At 42.8% G+C, this 21,912-nt stretch overlaps 1 protein-coding gene across 1 annotated transcript in view; it reads left to right on the plus strand.

The window, feature by feature from the left end:
* Positions 1–21,912, plus strand: part of BLM (BLM RecQ like helicase) — an 88,713-nt gene that overhangs the window by 17,119 nt on the left and 49,682 nt on the right. Inside the window, exons 5-12 of the mRNA XM_060179616.1 lie at positions 746–861; positions 6,982–7,114; positions 7,408–8,114; positions 9,949–10,140; positions 13,117–13,235; positions 14,325–14,438; positions 16,249–16,347; positions 17,299–17,447. Of these exons, the coding sequence (XP_060035599.1) occupies positions 746–861; positions 6,982–7,114; positions 7,408–8,114; positions 9,949–10,140; positions 13,117–13,235; positions 14,325–14,438; positions 16,249–16,347; positions 17,299–17,447 (1,629 nt within the window). The remainder of the gene's footprint in view (positions 1–745; positions 862–6,981; positions 7,115–7,407; positions 8,115–9,948; positions 10,141–13,116; positions 13,236–14,324; positions 14,439–16,248; positions 16,348–17,298; positions 17,448–21,912) is intronic.

A 21,912-nucleotide genomic window follows, 5' to 3' on the forward strand; every position in this document is an offset into this window, starting at 1 on the left:
TGTGGGTCCTGTGCTCTGACACTGAGCTGCCTGCTTTGCAAGTTTGTTTAACCTGTATGCATACATTATGGTATAATAAGAAAAATTTCAGGATCTCTTTTTCTGTAATCTCAGGGAAAAAAAGTCATTAATCACATCTGCTAGAGAAGTCAGAGATATAACACTTGGGCTGGACCTGGGAGAACAGGTGTGATTTGCATATAAAGAGACAGGATAGGTGGATTTCCAAATTGAGAGAAGAATAGAGACAAAAGTCCCAAGCTAGACAATAAAGGATTTGTGTGCAGAATAAAGTGAAGCAATGTTACTGGGATGATTGAACAGGCATAATTGGAGGTAAAGTTGAAAAAGTCATTTGGGGTCAAGAGAAGTCTTAGAGGGCTAGCTAAAGAGGTTTTAGGATAAGAGGCATAGAAGCCATCTCTCTTTTCTGTATCTGTTGCCTGATTAGTTGTGCGCATATGTTAACCACACACAAGGACCTGGGTTCAAACCCCCACTCCCCACCTGCAGGGGATAAGCTTCACAAGCGGTCTTTTCTCTCTCCCTTTCAGCCTTTCTGCCTCCCTTCCCCTCTCAGTTTCTCTCTGTCCTAGCAAAAGAAAAAAGAAAAAATGGTCACTGGGAGCAGTGGATTTGCAGTGCCGGCACTGGGCCCCAGCCACAAACCTGGTGGAAATACTAGAGAAGTTTCACATTTTGTCTGGTTTTTACTCTATCTGGTTCTCTGTGTTTTCATTTGTAGTATATTAAAGGACCTTGATACCTCTGAGGGGAAGAAAGACACAGCAGAGGACTTGTCCAAACCTGAGCAAACAACCTCACAACAGTTTACTCAAGACACCAGCACAGATAACAACGGTATGTCAGCATCTGAGTCCTGTCACGTAACGGGGCCAGACAGTTGTGTTCCTGGTAAAGTGCACGTGCTGCAATGCTCAAGGACCCATGTTCGAGCTCCGAGGCCCACCCGCAGGGGAAAGTTTCATGAGTGTTGAAGAAGTAGTGTTGCAGGTGCCTGCCTGCCTGCCTGCCTATCTTTCCCTTTCCTCTCAATTTCTCTGCCTCTATCTAATAAAAACAAAAATAACTACTTGCTTTTGAAAACAAAATCAGATTGTATTTTCCAACCAGAGTCTTCATAGAGCAAGATGGTAAACTGCTTGTTCCTTTTGATCTAATCCAAAGTCCTCTTCATTGATTAGTCAGAATTTGCTTGATTTTTTTTTTTTTTTTTTTTTTACCAGAGCACTGATCCACTCTGGCTTATGGTGGTGAGGGGGATTGAACCTTGGGCTTGATTGAACCTGGGGTTAGGCCTCAGGCATGAGAGTCTCTTTGCATACCATTATGCTCCCTTGAACATCTTAAATTCAGGAACTCCTCTTCCTACAAGGTATTACATTCCTGCATTTGAAAGCACTGCTTGTTAGGAAACAATACTTTGAGGGCCAAATGGTGGCACACATGGTTGAGCACACATGCTAGAATGTGCAAGGACTAGGGTTCAAGCCCCCAGGCTCCACCTGCAGGGGGAAAGCTTTGTGAGTGGTGAAGCAGGTGTCTCTGTCTCTTACCGCCTTCCCTCTTGATTTCTGGCTGTCTGTCCAATAAATAAATAAAGATAATAATAAAATATAAAAGAAAACAATACTTTATATTGAGCCAAGATTTGCCTTCCTTAAACTATAGTCCTTATGAGGTTAAGTCTCATGCTTCTAGGATTTTTTGTTTGCTTTTCAAGCTAAGTATTCCATCTTTTAGTTCTTCTTTCGTCCTCCTAGTTCTTCTTATTTATTGACCAAGACAGAGAAGAGGACAGTAGAGGGAACCAGAGCATCACTCTGGCATGTGCAATGCTGAGACTCAAACACTGGACCTCATATTTGAGAGCCCAATGCTTTATCCACCATGCCATCTTCCGGACTGCCTAGCTCTCCTTGCATATATTCTGCGTTTGGATCTTGATATCCACTTGAAGTTTAATACCTTCAGTTTGATTTGTTTCTAATTCATTTAATAGTTTTTCTTAAACCTCTAGCAGAAATAATTTTATAGCTTTAGAAGACTGAAAAATAGCAGTCTCTTTGTGTGTGTGTTTCTTTCCTATTATCTTTACTTATTGGATAGAGACAGTCAGAAATAGAAAGGGAAGGGAATGATAGAGAGGGAGAGAGACAGAGAGACATCTGCAGCACTGCTTCACCACTTGCAAAGCCTTCCCCCTGCAGGTAGGAACCAAGGACTCGAACCCAGGTCTTTTCACACTGTAACATGCGCTCAACTAGGTGCACTACCACCAGGACCCTAGCAGACTCTTTACCTTCTTCACAAGGTTCTTTCAGATTTGGGTACTTCAAATAGGAAATAAAGATCTTTCTGTTATTTTCCTTTTGACTCTTTCACTTATTTTTAAATGTTGTTATGAACATGAGACAGAGGAGAACAGAGAACCAAAGTGTAACTTGGACACCATCTCCCATGCTGCTTTTTTTTTTTTTTTCTTTTTAATGAGAGAGAGGAGGAGAAAGAACCAGACATCACTCTGACGCATGTGCTGCTGGGGATCAAACTCAGGACCTCATGCTTGAGAGTCCAGAGCTTTGCCACTGCGCCGCCTCCCGGCCCCCTCGTGCTGCTTCTTGTGACTCTTTTTGGAACTTAGACCATTTGGACACTTGGCCTCCATCGGTAACCTTTTCTGTTTTCCGTCTCTTGCTTTTCTGCTCTTTGAGAGAATTCCTCAATTTCATTTTCTCTTGTTTTTAGACTTATTTGTTAATGAGAGACACACAGAGAGGGAGAGAACCAGAGCATTATGATGGCACATGGGACGCCCGGGAGAAAAATCAAGACCTCATGCTGGCAAGTTCACAGCTTTACCCACAGTGTCACCTCCTAGCCCCTTCTCAGTGTTTTCCCAGAGCACTGCTCAGCTCTGGCTTATGCTGGTGTGGGCAATCAAATCTAGGGCCACAGAGCCTTAGGCATGAGGCATGAGAGTCTGTTTACATAACCACTATGCTATCTCCCCCAGTCTCAATTTTATCTTTAACTCTTCTACAGAACTTTCCATTTTTATTAAATCAGAGTTCAAGAGCTCCTTTTTTCTCTGAATATTTTCACAACACATTCTATTCTTTTTTTTTTCCCTTTTGTTTCCCTTGTTTTTATTGTTGTGGTTATTATTGCTGTTGTTATTGCTATCGTTGTTGTTGGATAAGACAGAGTGAAATGAAGAGAGGAGGGGAAGACAGAGAGGGGGAGAGAAAGACAGACACCAGCAGACCTACTTCACCACTTGTGAAGCGACCCCCCTGCAGGTGGGAAGCCGGGGGCTCGAACTGGGATCCTTAAGCCGGTCCTTGTGCTTTGTGCCACCTGCGCTTAACCTGCTGCACTACCGCCTGACTCCCGACATATTCTGTTCTTGTCTGGATACTGTACTTACATATGTATGTGTATGGTCTCCCTGGGTTGTTTCTGTACCCACTAAATTTGTTTTTGCTTATTTTGGTCTCTCATTTTATTTTTAGAAATGTTGTGAGTGACATGTTAGCAAATTCTTCCAGTGACCCTTCAGGGAGTTTCTGTAATCCCTGTTTCACAAAACAAAAAACATGAGAATGAACCCAGAAGACAGTTCAGTGGTAGTTATAGGACTTGCATGTAAGAAGTCTCAGGTGTGATCCTCAGCATCACCATTAGCTAGAGCCAAGTGTTGCTCTGGTTTAAAATAATAATAACAACAACAGTTGTACACATGATAACAGACTCAACAGCAGAACTTACATTCACTGCCTTATTTTTAAATAGCCACCGAGGTTATTCTTTGGGCTCTCTCTGTGCCTGTGTGACCAATCCATTGCTCTGAGTGGCCATTTTTTACCTGTTTTTTCCCCATTTTTTTATTTAATAGGATAGAAATTGAGATGGGAGGGCAAGGTAGAAAGAGAGACACCTGTAGTACTGCTTTACTTCTAGTGAAACTTCTTCCCCCATGCAGGTAGGGGCTGGGGGCTTAAAACTTGGTCCTGGCATGTGATAGTTTGTGTTCAACTGGGTGCACCAACGCCCAGCCTCCAGAACTAGCATCTGAACCCAGCCAGCTTGAGGTGCTTGACTCCACTCTCACAGACACTGCTATTTCTGCATCGGGTTTCACTGAGAAAACGTTGGGCAAAGGCAGAGTCCTACAGAATGTCAGTAGAGGCCTTCCTCTTGACTCAAATCACTCATTCAGCACTTCTTGTGAAATTAATCTCCAGATTACTTGCAGGCCACATTTCTCACCCTACTCCATGGATGCAAGACTCAGCATATGACTCCAGAAATTCAGGTTTGAGGCAGAAGGGGTGACATTAGCTCTAAAGTGATCCTGAGATGCAAACCTGGCTCCTCTCCCTGTGATCCCCTAACAGGCTTCTTAGACCTCACTTTGTAAAGCTGGGAGACTCTGCTCTCTACCTTGCTGGGTGGTCGCCAGCATCTGAGGTGAAGCACCTGGTACTCTGTAGGCCTACTTTAAACAGTATCGTTACCTGCCAATCTAGCAATCCTTTCAAAGAAGGAAATAAGTGCCTGGCTTATTTTTACAAACTCTTGCTAACTCTATAATTATTTTTTCCTCTTCTTAGAGCTCACAAAGCAACCATTTGATAACATATTCCAGAATTTTGCCTTGAATTAACATCAAGATCACCAGTCTGTAACTCTTGGCAATCGCTTTGGAATTTCTTTTTTCTTCTTTTTTAATAACAGTGTTTGCCTGTATTAGCTCTGCTGTCACCTCTCCACTTCACTAGATAGTGCACATATCAGCAAGATCTTGTTTGGGGTTTTCTTGGATCCCGAGGTGTGATCTGCCTAGACAGGGAGACTTGAGCTCCTTCCCAATCACTGTATCTTTGAGTCTGCCTCACCTTTCTTTTCCTTCTGACAGATAGATGTTTCTTCTCTCTCCAATTTGATGTCCATCGTCCTTAGAGAGAAAACAGACCTCAAATAGGAATCTGGTAACTCTGCTTTCCCCATCTTGTGCCTCATATTTCTGTTTGTGTCCGACACTAGTAATGCCTTGCATCCTCTCACCTCTCACAGGTGTCCGACAGCCCCCCCCCCCCCCAGGCCTTCTAGACCCTTTAGCTGCATTACTGCTCTCTGAGCACTTTCTTCCCTTTGATCTCTGCTTTTCTCCAGGGAACAGTTTGCTTACAGCCACCTACACTGCTCTTCTCTGTGCATGGAGTAGCCATCTTCCATACTGTCATTACTACTTTTTTTTCTTTTTTTGCCTCCAGGGTTATCACTGGGGCTCAGTGCCTGCACCATGAATCCACTGCTCCTGGAGGCCATTTCCCCCATTTTTTGTTGCCCCTGTTGTTGGATAGGACAGAGAGGAGGGGAAGACAGAGAGGGGGAGAGGGAGATAGACACCTGCAGACCTGCCTCACCACTTTAGAAGCGACCCCCTTGCAGGTGGGGATCCAGGGGCTCAAACCAGGATCTTTTTCTTTTTTTTTCTTCTCCAGGGTTATTGCTGGGCTCGGTGCCTGCACCATGAATCCACTGCTCCTGGAGGCCATTTTCCCCCCTTTTTGTTGCCCTAGTTGTTGCAGCCTCGTTGCGGTTATTATTGCCATTGTTGACGTTGCTTTGTTGTTGGATAGGACAGAGAGAAATGGAGAGAGGAGGGGAAGACAGAGAGAGAGGGGAGAGAAAGATAGACACCTGCAGACCTCCTTCACCGCCCGTGAAGTGACTCCCCTGCAGGTGGGGAGCCGGGGGCTCAAACCGGGATCCTTACGCCGGTCCCTGCGCTTTGCGCCACGTGCGCTTAACCCACTGCGCCACCGCCCGGCTCCCTCAAACCAGGATCTTACCCAAATCCTTGCGCTTGGCGTTATGTGCGCTTAACCCACTGAGCTACCACCAGGTCCCATGCCATTACTACTTTAACCATTCATTTTCCCCCTTTCCTTCATGTAAAGGACCCCCTCTTTTGGCACTATATTTCTTGACTATGTATGGCTTAAAGAAACCAACAGATGTGGAGCAGGTGGGCTGGAGCCAGGTGCCCTGGCACTGTCATCTGGAATTTCTCTTATCATGGCCTCCTCCTCCCCTCCATCCAGCTCACCATCTCAGTCCTCCATTTCCTTCTGCCTCTGTTTGCTGATTTCCCTGTGATGGGACATATTTTCAAGGTGCGTTTCTGTGTGGCTGGAGAGAGAGCAGATAAGAGCCCACCACACTGGCTGAGATGAGACAGTCTCCTTTTCCCTTTAGTCGGGAAAGCTCCCAGATCTGATTCTCATGGAACCGCCTGTCAGATGCCTGTGGAGCGTGCCCACCCCAACAGAATCAGGCATGGAATCCTTATCTGCCCAGTCCTTCGCAACATGCTGTGTGGGACCTCAACTTAGTAAAAATTCATCTAATGTTGATGAGACCCTGTATCATCATCTTTTTTTTTTTTTCCTCCAGGGTTATTGCTGGGCTCGGTGCCAGCACTGCAATCTACTGTTCCTGGAGGCCATTTTTTTCCCTCAATTTTTGTTGCCCTTATTGCCATTGATGTTGTTGTTGGATAGAACAGAGAGAAATTGACAGAGGAGGGGAGGCAGAGAGGGTAAGAGAAAAATAGATAGCTGCAGACTTGCTTCACCGCTTGTGGAGCAAGCCCCCTGCAGGTAGGGAGCCAGGGGCTCAAACCGGGATCCTTACGCTGGTCCTTGCTTTGCACCATGTGCACGTAACCTGCTGCTCTACCATGTGACCCCTGAGACCCTGTATCTTCTAAGTGGGGTTACCCTAGAGAACTTGTAATAACACAAATTCAAATGATAGCTTAGTTCAGAGCTCTCTGCCTTCAGAAATTTTCAATATATGGTTGCTTATAATGTCTTTTAGCCTACACCAAATGCATAGCTCAGACTGTTGTACTCAAGGAAAAATAGTAACACCCTCCTTCCTTTATAGCTAGACAGACGAGTTTGCAGCAGCAGCTTATCTGTGTGATGGAACACATCTGTAACTTAGTCGACGCCATTCCTGCTGGTGAACTGAGAGCTTTGGGTTGTGGGGACGAACTGCTTCAGCAACGGGATATCAGGTACGTCGTTGGCTTGTCTTCCCTGGGAACATATCTGATTGTATTCCTATTACCTGAGTCGGAAATTGGGCAGCAGTTTCAGGTGCGCTGCTGGGGGGTAGCATATGATGAATTTCACTACTTTAAAATTGATTTTCTTCAAACGATTCCCCCGGAATTTGCATTAAAATTTTGAAACTGTTGAAAAGAGATATATTTAGGCATAATTTCTGTTTGTGTTGAGAACTAAAGATACACTTGTATGTCCTCTCTTAGTAGCTGCTCATAATTAATACCACTTATTCTGTCTTCAGAAGGAAACTCTTGGCTGAAGTGGACCTTGGTACGTGCGATGCCAGCGTCCCGGACGCTGTGTGGAGGTGCCGGCCCAGGCCCCACGGTAGCCCTGTGGAGGACGTGGTCTCTGCCTCCTCCTCACCTTTTGCATTCTCAGGGGGCAAGTACTGTCCTACAGGGAGGTCTGCTAAGGAGTTCAACTCCCCACACCTTGCCTTGACACCCTTGCCTGCCAGTGAAAGCTTACTGACCATCACCCCAGCAAAAACAGGGTTCTCAGCCACCACCACAAAGACGCTCCCTGAAAGACCATTACTCGGTTCCCACCTACAGAAGTCCTTGGTGAGTGACAGCTGGGCTGAGACACCAAGCACAGACCAAAGAAGTGAGAGGTCTTACTTCCCAGGGAAGGTCCTTACCAGCACTGCGGTGAAAGATCAGAATAAACACAATGCCTCCATGAATGACTCGGAAACAGAACTTCAGGCTTGCTGTGATATTGACAATTTTGATATAGATGGCTTTGATGATGATGATGACTGGGAGGATATAATGCATAACCTGACAGCCAACAAATCTTCCACTGCTGCCTACCACCCCATTAAGGAAGGCCGACCAGTTAAATCAGTATCAGAAAGAATTTCTTCAGCCAAGACAAACTGCCTTCCAGTAATAGCTACTACTCAAAGTAAAAACTTCTCAGAGTCCATTCAGAATTACCCTGGTAGGTGTAAAATAAGTGCATGCTTACATATTGTATGAAAATAAAACTGTTCAAAGTAGGAGTTCCTTGCCAGAAAACTTCATTGGGCCTATGCCCATTTCTACGGATACTATGATTACAAATCACAATTTCAGCAGGTTGGTCTTTTGTCTCTGTAGCAGCTGTAGTTTATAAAATCTGTAATTACGACCTATTGTAGTAAAGCTTTAAAGTCATTACAATTGTGCTTTGCTTTTAAATTAGCATTTTTTAGTTCCTAAAACAATAAAGCTCCCAAGGTCCAAGCTTTTAATAATAGGGGAAAGCAAAGCTGAGTTTATATGTTAAAAATATAATTTTGTACATCTTTCTAATTCTGGGTTGATGAAAACTCGGTATATAAAGCAGAGAAATGTCTACGACTTGGGCGAGGATGCTTCACCTCTCCAGGCTGACTTTTTCAGATAGAAAATAAGTGAAGGAGAGGGTGAGGGAGAGAGAGGACACAGCACTGCAACTCCCTTCAGTGCTGCAGTCCTGTGTTGGGGGCTCAAACCTAGGGCGCACACATGCAAAGCAGGCGCTGTCTCAGCTCAACTAGTTCTTTGAGCCCCACTTAAGTCTTAAAATACAGAAATATAGGACAGTATAGGAAGGATGTAAAATGTTTTTTTTTCTTAAATCAGTTTATTTCTTTTGACCTAGCTCTCTTTTAATCCATCCACACATATGCACTGTGTGCCCTTCTGCCCTGTTTAGTGCCGGATTCTAATAACATCCAGAGGGAGGACCCGCCCCTCTTGCCATCAGGGAGCTCACAGTCTTGTAAAAGGAGTTTTGGGAAAAGTGAAATTAGCCACTGTGCAGACTTCTGAGAAAGGACAGAATTAATTTTAAAATCTCACAGCAACCCTTTAAAATTCTCACCACCTGTTTTTTTTTTTTTTTAACTGAAACCATTTTCTGGGTGCAAAGTACTTTTTATAAAGTAGAGGCCTCCCTATTTTTGCCATCGATGACTTAATACCACGGAGGCTAGTCTTACAATCGCACTGTTGACCTTTAAAGTAGCCATTAATGAATTTATTTTTGGACCATGATAGAATGTGTCATGGTTGAAGTTTGCAATTACCTTTGAGACGGTTGAGTGTTAGGGGTAGAAGAGCTGCCAGAGTTGGTGGGACTACCCCTCCTTCTCAGAGCTGCAGGAGGTTTGCAACAGAGACTGCAGGGTAGGGGCGGTGGAGGTAGGTGAGAGACATTATGGAGACTGCAGAGCAGGGGTGGAGGTGAGAGACACTATGGCTGGGGAGTCAGGAAGCTGCGACAACCCAGAGGTTTCAGATCCAGATCCAGCTTCTAGGACAACTGTGACACCTTTCACAAAAATAGCGGAGTTGGGAGGCAGAGGCAGATTTGAAGAAAATTTTAGGAGGGAAGGCTATTTTAAGACTTCTTGAGCTTCAAGTATTTGGTAAGTCATTCAGGTAGAGATGCTGTGGACAGTGGGTATGCAGCTGGAATGTAGGAGGGTGTTGGCTGGGTTGAGAAGAGATTTAAGCATTCTGTGAACCTTGGTGATGCTGGAGGTCAGAGGACGGGGTATTACAGAAAGGGAAATACTTGATCCTGAGTGCCTGAAAAACTCAAGTCTTGGGGGCCTGTGGAAACAGAAAAGGGAATTTAAAGGGCGAAAATTGGCCTGCAGGAAGTCTGCGGTGGCTCAGTCGCTTGTGTGAGATGTGCTGCAGGGAGAGTCTCTCCCCGATGATTTTACAGGGCAAGGGGTAAATGCTAAAAGTAATCTTACATGAGTGCACTGACTTTTCCCCCTTAACTTTGCTTATTTTCTTAGATAAGTCAACGCAAAATTTAGCATCCAAAAATCTGAAACATGAGCATTTTCAGAGTCTCAGTCTTCCTCATACAAAAGAAATGATGAAGATTTTTCATAAGAAATTTGGCCTGCATCATTTTAGAACCAATCAGCTTGAGGCGATCAATGCTGCGTTGCTTGGTGAAGACTGTTTTATCTTAATGCCCACTGGTATGTATTTTTAGATAAAAATTGGCAAGGTTCCACTGGCAGATGTTAAATGGAAGGCCCTTACGTTAGTAGAAATGGAAAGAACACCTACCCTGTATCTCTGTCATTTAGGGCGTTAAGGACCTGTGCCATGGCAGGAAAGCATGCTACCCCTGCCCTCCATGTGGTTCTTGTTGACAGGACCCCATTTACAGCCCTCTAAGATTATCAGCTCAAAGCTCATTGTATTGAATTGACCTAGAATTTTCCTTTGGAAAACTTTTTTTTTCCCCTATAGTCTAAATTAGACTGAAACGTGAATAAAAAAATCACTGTCAGACACCAGGCCCATTTCTGGCAGTTCACATTCAAATCAACAGCTCCAGAGTGATGGATGGCCTGGCCTGGAAGCACAGCTCTGCCTCTTATCAGGGCTGTGACCTTGAACACAGCACTACCTTGCTGAGCCCCTTCCTGGCGTGTGCAGTGGAGATGATAGTTAAGTGCCTGCTTCACAGAGGGGGCGTGAAATGAAAAGCATATGGCACAGTTCTCCCTTGGCCCCACTTCCTAGAGCTCCAGGAATTGTCATCGTGCAAAGTTCATTACAGCTACTCAGTGATTTACAGGCATACAAGACTGAAGAGAATGAGTAGGCTATTAAGTGTGGAATCTTCCCTCTGCCTTCTCTTCCTGTGTGACCTGTAGTGACTGGCCACTGCTGTCATTGTTCAGTACTGTGGATGGGCATTCAGATTTTCTCAAACTGGTTTAAAGATTTCATGATGCTAGTTTATTCATTCGTATTTCAAACTCATTGGTTTACAAATTGTTCTGTGTCTTCAATTTTGACTATTTGACCCTCCAGTTTGGGCAGTGATCTGGACCCTTGTAAGCTGTTGATCTATTGCACTTTACTAGTGGTCAAAATTGAGGCATCTTAAATTCTTATTGTCAGTTATGTGGCCGAGTAGAAATTGGAACTCAGCAGTCTGTTCTTTCCTTGACATTTACACAGATAAACCAAAATGAGAATTGTTTATTACAGTGTGAAAAAGAAGGAATGATGTATATGATTTTTTAAAAGTATATCAGGGTTTTAGAACCTGCTTGGCATTTGCGAATGGATGAAGTTAAAAGTTTAGAGATTAATAATTTCAGTTATTATTGCACAGGTACTTTAGTAAGTAGCCATTTTGAATTAAAGTTACCTTAGATGCTACAGGTATGTTTTGGATCAATAAAGAAATATTTTGGGGGGCCAGGCAGTGACGTGCACCTGGTTAAGCACACACATTACAGTGTACAAGGACCCAGGTTCAAGCCCCTGGTCCTGCCTGCAGGGGTAGAGCTTCACAAGTGGTGACGCAGGGCTGCCAGGTGTCTTTCTGCCCCTCTCCCTCTCCGTGTCCTCTTTCCCCTCTCAATTTCTGTCTCTATTTAAAATTTTTTCTTCTTTCAAAACTATGCTCAATGTGATTGTAATGCATTTTGATACTTTGAAAAAAGTAAAATAATTATTTTAATGTAATATGATTAGGCCACCCACTGTATTGCCAGAAATAAAAAGTTTACCTTGTTTAGACTTTCCGAGTATACTTAGAAAACATTTCCATCCCCTCCTGCAGGGGGTAGCTTCACAAGCAGTGAAGCAGGTCTGCAGGTGTCTGTCTTTCTCTCCCCCTCTTTGTCTTCCCCTTCTGTCTCAATTTCTCTCTGTCCTATCCAACAGCAATGGTAGCAATTACAACAACAACAATAAATAACAAGGGCAACAAAAGGGGGAAAAATGGCCTCCAGGAACAGTGGATTCGTAGTGCAGGCAACAAGCCCCAGCAATAACCTTGGAGGCAAAAAAAAAAAAATTCCCATTACATGTAAGTTTTCTACCTAGTTCTTGCTTTTGCAGCCATAATATGTGTATGTAATTTTTTTTTCTTAGCCAAAGTACTGCTCAGCTATGCTTTATGGTATTTCTGGGAATTGAACTTGGTATCCCATGGCCTTGGGTGTGAGAGTTGTTTACATAATCTTTGTGCTATCTCCTTGGTCCTATGTAAGAATTCTGAAAGATGATTTTTTTTAAGAATTAAAAAAAAATTATATATTATTTAAGTATTATTTGCCCTGGTTTTTTATTATTGTTGTTATTGAAGTCGTTGTTAGATAGGACAGAGAGAAATGGAGAGAGATGGGGAAGATAGAGAAGGAGAGAGAGAGATAGACACCTGCAGACCTACTTCACCATCTGTGAAGTGACTCCCCTGCAGGTGGGGAGCCAGCGCCTGGACCAGGATCCTTCCGCCGGTCCTTGCGCTTCGCGCCATGTGCACTTCACCTGCTGCACTACCGCCCAACTCCCCTGAAAGATTATTTTTACACATTGCTTTTTTAAAGATAGAGACAAAGAGCATGAAAGAGACCACAGTACTAATGCTTCCTTCAGTGTGATAGGGGTCAGACGTGACACACAGCAAAATAGTTTACTATCCAAATGATTTTTTTTTGTCCAGGGTTATTGCTGGGGCTCAGTGCCAGCACTAGGAATCCACAGTTCCTGGAGGCCATTTTTCCCATTTTGTTGCCCTTGTTGTTAATATTGTTACCATTGCTGCTGTTGTTGGATAGGACAGAGAGAAATGGAGAGGGGAGGGGAAGACAGATGGGGAGAGAAGACAGACACCTACAGAGTGGCTTCACCGCCTATTAAGTAATCCTCTGTAGGTGGGGAGCCGGGGACTCAAACCAGGATGCTCACACTGGTCCTTGCACTTTGCGCCATGTGTGCTTAACCCGCTGTGCTACTGCCTGATTTTTACACATTTAAATTACCTCAATATTTAGCTCTTTTGAATGTGGCAAATTGTTGGCACCATGGGGAATATTACTTGGTGTCTTAGTGAATTGTTTTTAAATATTATATATGATACCTTGTAATTTTTGCCTTTATGCTGTCAAGATAGTAACTGACATGCTTTTTCATCATTTCTTTTCTAGGAGGTGGCAAAAGTTTGTGTTATCAGCTCCCTGCTTGTGTTTCTCCTGGGGTTACCATTGTCATCTCTCCCTTGAGGTCACTAATCGTAGATCAAGTCCAAAAGCTAACTTCCTTGGATGTAAGTTATATATATATATATATATATATATATATATATAAAGCACTACCAAATATTAGCACAAACATGGCTCACAAGCAGTTAGGCCAATGTACTGGTACCCTTTTTTGTTTCCTCCTCACAAATTCTAATTATAATAATTCTGCATAGCATTTTTTACTAAGTAGTAGTTATCTTTAGTTGTATATTTAACCTTAAGTCTTTAAAACATGTGTTTTTTTGTTTTGTTTTTGAGGGGGGGGTCACCTCTCACCTCTTGTGTTTCACTGCTCCAGGCAGGCTTTTTAAGCTAGAAAGAGGGCGACGGAGGAAATGATACACTACCTCCAGTGCAGTAGGGACCAGGTCTACAGCATTCTGGATGAGCTACCTTGCTCATCATAAGCACTTTTAACTCAGCCTGTGTTTTACTAATGTAATTCTTTCCCCACTAACCTGAGAGGATTTCTTTGTGGTTTGTTGTTTCTGCTGCTGTCAGATTGACATAGAGTTCTCACTACTTTGTACCTGTGCTCCGACATACCTATGCAAGGCCCACATGCAGGTGGCCCTTCTGCCTGAGGTTAAGGACAGACATCAGAGTTGCCTTCAGTGCAGTGGGGGCCAGGCTCAAACTTGAGCTGCGTACATGACAAAGAGCACACCACCCAAGGGAGCTGTTTTACTGGCCCAAACACATTTTTGCTAATCTTGCAAATTGTGACTGACTCTGTTCAACTGTTCATCATGCTGCAGCTTTTCCACTGTATTAGATGAAACCCTGAAAACCCATTTACCTGAAAGTAGATGTAGTCAGGTGTTAAGACTGCAGTATCTTAGATACTGAATTCCTACTCACCTTCTGTAAAGACATGGAAAACAAAAGGAAATGACAATAAGAGAAAGAAAATGAACAATGGAAAGAATATTTTGAGATATGAGTAGGGTTTCTGTTTTTGTTTACTATTTTTTTGTTATGTTAAAGTTCTATTTCCTTTGCTGGCTGGATATATGACTTAAACATTATTAAATATTTCTGAAACTTAAGGACAAATAGAAACACAATTCAGATTAACGTAAAATTTGTGGTTTTTACTACTTTATGCTTAGATTCCAGCTACCTATCTGACAGGTGACAGAACTGACTCTGAAGCTACAAGTATTTACCTCCAGTTATCTAAGAAAGAGCCAATCATAAAACTCCTATATGTCACTCCAGAAAAGGTTTGTATTTCTATCATTATTTTAAAATATAACATTCAAAATCCTACTAGAATATATATTTAGTGGTAGCGTTTTATTTCCAGTGCTTTATCATTCTTTCTCTTTTCTGAAATGTTTGAAAGTAAGTTGAAGACATGGTATCCTTTTAGCCTTAATTGTTTCTCTTGCGTTTCCTGAAAACAAGAATTTGTTTTCATTAGACTTCATTAGCGTTCTGTAGACTTACTTTTTTTTGTAGACTGACTTTGATTTTCTTGACAGCAAATGAGCACTCTAGATCACATATTGCATTCATTTCTTGTGTTTCTAATCCACATTTAAACTCTTTGTCTTTCATGATTTTGATATTTTTAAGAGTGAAAACGAGTTGTTTTATTATTTTTTAATGTTTATTTTTCCCCTTTTGTTGCCCTTTTTATTGTTTTATTGTTGTAGTTATTGTTGTTTTTATTGATGTCGTCGTTGTTGGACAGGACAGAGAGAAATGGAGAGAGGAGGGGAAGACAGAGAAGGAGAAAGAAAGACACCTGTAGACCTGCTTCACCTGTGAAGCGACTCCCCTGCAGGTGGGGAGCCAGGGGCTTGAATCGGGATCCTCACGCCAGTCCTTGGGCTTTGTGCCATGTGCACTTAACCCACTGCGCTACCACCCAACTCCCTGTTTTACTAATTTTTTTAAGATTTGTTTATTCATCAAAAGTTCAATACTTTATTTACTATGCCACCACCCAGACCATGGTACCAGTTGTTCTAGGTAATCCCTCCCTCTGAGTTTATCTTTCATTTCCTCTTGTTTAGAATCATGGTTTTCATCTAGGCAGTAAGTGATCCCAGTCATGAAGTGTGACATTGCTAAGTTCTGAAAATACTAATGAACTGTGATCACCTGGTTAAGGTGGTATCTGATTTCCTGCATCAATTTACTTTACTTTGCCTTTGTGATTAGGCAAAATAATTGTGGGATACTCTGAGACAGTATCCTGTTACTCATCGGACTTTATTCATCATCTTTACCACTTGGTTAGGGTTCCCCTTTAGTGAATGCCAAGTGACCATTATTCTAATTTAGTTGGCACTCTTATTTTGTGTCCTAGTATTGGCTATGGGGTACTCAACAAACTGGCCTCTCTGGTTTTTGTTTTGTTTTGTTTTGTTTTAGGTTTTATCTATTAACAGAGAGAACAGAAGAACATTACTCTGGCATATATGGTGTCAGGAGTTGAACTTAGGACCTGTCCTTCACCACTGCATAACTTCCTTGGCATGTCTATGTCAAGATGTGGATACTAGATATGGTCATTTCTGCTGGGGTGTCATTGTTTCCAGACCATGAGCAGAGTTATAAACTGTAAACGTGTACACACATACATAACGCACACCAGTGTAATGTAGCACACATTAAAGGCATTATATCAGAAGTGTACATAAATTGCTGAGTGTGGATGAACCTATGAAATTGTCTGATTTCCTGCTTCCTATTGCACCTGCTAATTCTTTGCATAGATTGAAATAAGAACCATTATTATCTTGTGGTTTTTCTATACCTGAAGTTATAGTGGAGCTTTAAGATGACAGGATCCTCAAGGTGACATGGTGTTTCAATGTTTTAAAATGATGACCCAGGAGGTGATACAGTGGCTATAGGGCTTTGGACTTAACATGAGGCCCTGAGTTCAGTATCTAGAGTCACATGTCCCAGAGTGGTGCTCTGGCTCTCCCTTTACTTGTACCTCATGTTAATAAATAAATATTTAAAAATAACATGAACTTAATGCTTCAAAATGTCTGCAACTAATCCATTTTTGTATAGGTGTGTGCTAGTAACCGGCTGATTTCTACCCTGGAGAATCTCTATGAGAGGAAGCTGTTGGCCCGTTTTGTTATTGATGAAGCGCATTGTGTCAGCCAGGTAAATACTGTTTTGTTTTGTTTTTAACAGATACTTTTTAAAAGTCACACGTAAGTATTAGTTTCACTGAGGGAGAATATACACCACCCAGACATCTGACCAGAACCGCGGGCATAAAGTCCAGTGTTCTGCCAGCTGAACTGTTTCTGGCTGCCCTCTTTTTTGTCCTGAAATAGTAACTTATACTCCTACCTGCAAATATTTTCAGAACTGAGGAGGGACAAGATTGAGTGAATTGTTCTCATACTGTTTGTTTTTTACATAAGGAGTAGTTCCTTTTCATATTAGCAATATTTGAATAAATCTACAGAGCATTCTCCGGGGCGGGAGGTGGCTAAGTGGTAGAGTGCAGGGTTTGCACATGTGATGTCCCGGGTTTGATCCCTGGGACTGTATATGCCAGAGTGATGTTCTGGTGGTCTCTTGTTAAATAAGTACATCTTAAGAGTGAGGAAAGGGGAGTCGGGCTGTAGCGCAGCGGGTTAAGCGCAGGTGGCGCAAAGCACAAGGACCCGCATAAGGATCCTGGTTCGAACCCCGGCTCCCCACCTGCAGGGGAGTCGCTTCACAGGTGGTGAAGCAGGTCTGCAGGTGTCTATCTTTCTCTCCTCCTCTCTGTCTTCCCCTCCTCTCTCCATTTCTCTCTGTCCTATCCAACAACGACAACAACAATAATAACTACAACAATAAAACAATAAGGGCAACAAAAGGGAATAAATAAATTAAATTAAAAAAAGAGTGAGGAAAGTTCTCATGCATGTATTGTTCCTGGCCTGCTTTCTTCATTTAGATAAATAAGGAAGGATGCCACAGGACCAGAACTGCCCCTGGTGCTCTGACATCCCATGGGTGTGGAGCTTACGCAGCTTTTATGGTATCCTACCCAGAGAACTATCCCTCTAGCTCCAGATAAATAACTATTTAAATATAGCATTCTTCTTTTCCAATTAGTGGGGACATGATTTTCGTCAAGACTATAAAAGGATGAATATGCTTCGACAGAAGTTTCCCTCTGTTCCAGTGATGGCTCTTACCGCCACAGCTAACCCCAGGGTGCAGAAGGATATCCTCACACAGCTGAAGATTCTCACTCCTCAGGTGTAAGTTGGTACACGTCACACGCCAGGAAGCTTAAAGCCCTGGGACAGTGGTTCCCACTTCAAAAATCTCTCTATTTATTTTATTTATTTAATTTTACTTTAATGAGAGAGATATGGAAGGAAAGACACAGACAGAAAGATCGGCTGTAGCTTATGGTGGTGCTGGGAATTAAACATTGGACCTTAGAGCCTCCGGTGTAAGTCTTTTGCTTAACCACCCTGCTGTCTCCCTATCCCAGAGCTTCAGAAATCTGGATTCACTCACGTCAGTGAGATCAGAGCTGGCAGGCTGCGTGCCAGTACACTTTAAAGAATACGAAGAAGCTTCGATGTGCAGCAAAAGTCTGGAGCCAGAGCGCCAGGGCTTTTCTTTTCTTTATTATTTTTTACTATTTATTTTCCCATTTCTTGCTCTTGTTGTTTTATTGTTGTAGTTATTATTGTTGTTGATGTTGTCGTTGGATAGGACAGAGAGAAATGGAGAGACAGAGGGAGGACAGAGACGGGGAGAGAAAGACAGACACCTGCAGACCTGCTTCACCGCTGTGGAGTGACTCCCCTGCAGGTGGGGAGCTGAGGCTTGAACCGGGATCCTTAAGCCCGTCCTTGCGCTTTGCACCATGTGCGCTCAACCCACTGCGCTACCACCCAACCCCTCCCCAACTCCGGGGCTTTTCTTTACTAATATTAAAACTATCCCAGCATCTATTTTAGAAGTAAGGATAAGCTTCATGCATGACCTATTGATCCCTGCCCAGTCCTCAAAAAAAAGTCAGCTTTATTTATCTCCTTTTGGCTTCTGTGTGTCATAGAGTACACTCCATGAAATGAACAGATAACCCCACTCTGTCATTTTCTCCTGAAATCTCGGTTATATGCAAATCTCAGTAGTGAAAACAGTCCAGAAACAACTTGTAGCAGCATTTTCATTTTGCATTATCTCAAAAGCAAAGTGTTTCTTGTTGCCATTAAATCCATGATCATTCCATAACACAAAGTGCCATTAAAAATACCCATGGTGGGGCCTGGGTGTTGGTGCACCTGGTTGAGCGCATAGGTTACAGTGCACAGGGACCCAGGTTCGAGCCCCTGGTCCTCACCTGCAAGGGGAAAGCTTTCCAAGTGGTGAAGCAGGGCTACAGTTGTCTATCTCACTCTTCCTCTCTATCACCGTCTTCCCTCTCGATTTCTGGCTGTCTCCAATAAGTAAATAAAAAGATAATTTAAAAAAAAAAACAAACTTTAAGCAGTCGGGCAGTAGAGCAGCCAGTTAAGCGCATGTGGCGTGAAGCACGAGGACTGGCATAAGGATCCTGATTCGAGCCCCCGGCTCTGCAAGGGAGTCGCTTCATAGGCGGTGAAGCAGGTCTGCAGGTGTCTGTCTTTCTCTCCCCCTCTCTTCCCCTCTTCTCTCCATTTCTCTCTGTCCTATCTGACAATGACGACATCAATAACAACAACAATAACTACAACAACAATAAAAAACAAGGGCAACAAAAAGGGGAAATAAATAAATAAACTTTAATTTAAAAAATACCCACAGTGTACGGCTGTGCTGAGTGACTTGTAGATACTCCTTGTGTTCTTACACTCTGCAGGGACTGCTTGGCTGTCTGTCGTGCACCATGGCCAGAATAGTTTCCCTTCTCGTTGACTACTGAAAAATGTCTAAGGCAGTAATGTCTACTGCAGTAGCAGAAAACTTGAAAGCATATTTTGGCTCATTTGGAAATAAAGACAATAAGCTGACTTTCCACATACTGGTCTATATCTGGACCGGTAAACATGGTTGAGGGGTTCCTGAACGTCATTGAAGAGTTCTGGTGGAAAGCATGGATGTCATTTGATGAACAGAGCCACGAAGGCCATTGCAAACTCTGAACACAAGACTTTAGAATCCCCAGTGTTGTGTGTGTGTGAGAGAGAGATCACAAAATTTCTGATGGAGTATCTACTCTCACATGTAGAAGGGTGAAAAAAAGTGATTTTTTTTGTATCCATAATTGGCATACATAGTGATATATGTGTATTATATGATAATACTTACATTTTTAGTTGCCATCTTATATGATAGAAGTTTACTTGTACATTGCTTTGTGAAAGTATGCCACTTTAAATATAGGCAGTGTCGTTAAGCTTTATTCCGTCAATTTATGCCAGATCCAATGTGCTGTTCTTTTTTTAGATCAGTAATGTTAACTGCCAAATGCCCATAGTAACTGGTATATTTGCCAGGAATTGTAGGCAGGACCTCTTGTAGGGAGTGTTCTAACCCCTGAGCTACCCTGGTTATTTTTAATAACTCCAGTTATGCTGAAAAACTTCTTAGAAGTTTAGAATTGTGAATGTTGTTTGAGTAAATAGCATGCAAATACACCTAGAGGCAGACGTCGTTAAGCCTTTTCCTGGTAGTATGAAGAGATCTTCAGGCAAGCTTCAGAGTTGGTTACTTCCTGGGTCTAGCCTGTGGTGTCTGGTACTTAACTGGCTCTCAATGAGAGTGAACATGAAATGAAATATGGGGGGAGTTTGATCATGTGCATAAGATGTGAAAGCTTGGGCAGGCCTGTAGACTCACTTATGTATTTAAGATTTCTGTACTTGGGAAGGTATAAATCCCCTAGTGGAAGTTCTTAGCTAACACTCTCTGGCACTGTATTCCTGATCTTTTATGCCAATGGACACCTCATTTGGATTAAATTTGCCTGATTCCCTGCTCATCTCCTACTGCCAGTCTGTGACAATATCCCTCCTTGAGAAATGGAAGAATGGATTAAAAAAAAAGACCTTAGGTGGTGGGCAGAGGTGCACCTGGTTGAGCACACAGTACAGTGCACAAGGACCCAGAGTCAAGCCCCCAGGGGGAAAGCTGCACGACTGGTGAAGCTTGTATTCATGCAAGTGTCTCTGTCTCTCTCCCTCTCTATCTGCCTCTTCTCTCTTAATGTCACTTTGTCTTTATTCAATAAGTAAATATAAAAAATAATAAAGTTAAAAAGTTAGAAATAAAATAAAAATTAAAAATAGACCTTATTCCTTTCCCTTGGGACCTTAAAATATGAACTGAGGAAAAAAGAGACATAGAAATCTAACTGTTAAACAATAATAATAGCTGACACTTACATATCTAACATATACAGTGTGCCAAACACTATTCTTGGCATTATTTGTGTGAACTCATTTGTTCACACAGCATTTTTTCCCAGAGCACTAATCAGCTCTGGCTTATGGTGGTGTTGGGGGATTAAGCCTGGGACTTGCCTGGGACTTCAGAGCCTCAGGCATGAGAATCTCTTTGCATAACTGTTATGCTATCTACCCCCTGTTCACACAAGTTTGATGGGATGGGTAATTCATATCTCCTTTACTTTTGGATGAAGACACTGAGACACAGAAATAACTTAGAAAAGGGGGCAGACAGTGTTGCGCTCAGAGCACACATGTTACCATGCTCCATGTTCCCTAGATTCAAGTCCCTCGTCCCCACCAGGAAGGGGAAGCCTTCAGGGGTGGTAGAGCAGTGCTGCAGGTGTCTCTTTTTCTCCCCCTTTCTCCCCCTCTCGTTCTCTCTGTCCCTGCCAAAAATAGATAAATAAATGAGGGAAGTCACTAGGAATGATGGATTCATTGTGAAGGCACCAAACCTCAGCAGTAGCTATGGTGGTGGCAATAGTAGTTACAATAATTAGACAAGGAAATATGCCTAGCAGATGTTAGCATGAGGACTTGACCCAAGCAGTCTGGTTTTCGGGACCCCTTTGAATAATTGCAGAGCAAGTAGGTGCTGATTAGAAATGCAGATTGTGGCAGCAACAACTCAGGAAAGCAAGATTAGCTGGCACTCAAAGTTATAGTTAATCTTAGGCACAACTATCTCAAAGAGCAGGGGTCAGACAGGGTTTATAGGAGCGGCTTTTTTTTCCCTTTTATTTATTTATTTATGTATTCCCTTTTGTTGCCCTTGTTGTTTTATTGTTGTAGTTATTATTATTGTTGTTGTCGTTGTTGGGTAGGACAGAGAGAAATGGAGAGAGGAGGGGAAGACAGAGAGGGGAGAGACAGACACCTGCAGACCTGCTTCATCACCTGTGAAGCGACTCCCCTGCAGGTGGGGAGCCGGGGTTCGAACCGGGATCCTTATGTGGGTCCTTGTGCTTTGCGCCACGTGCGTGTAACCCGTTGCGCTACAGCCCGACTCCCAGACAGGGTTTATATATAAAGGAGACAGGCTATGTGTGGTAAGTGGTCTTTTAAAACTAGCTAAGCAGCTATATTGGCATATAATTAATCTACATACCATAAAATTCACCTAAACATGTAATGCTGTGGTTTTTCTTTCTTTTTTCTTATTTTTTATTGTAATCTTTTTATTTATTGGATAGAGATAGCCAGAAATTGATGGGGTGAGAGACAGAGACATCTGCAGCACTGCTTCACCACTTGTGAAGCTTTCCCCCTACAGGTG

Source organism: Erinaceus europaeus, chromosome 20, assembly GCF_950295315.1.
Source record: "Erinaceus europaeus chromosome 20, mEriEur2.1, whole genome shotgun sequence".
Lineage (NCBI taxonomy): Eukaryota > Metazoa > Chordata > Mammalia > Eulipotyphla > Erinaceidae > Erinaceus > Erinaceus europaeus.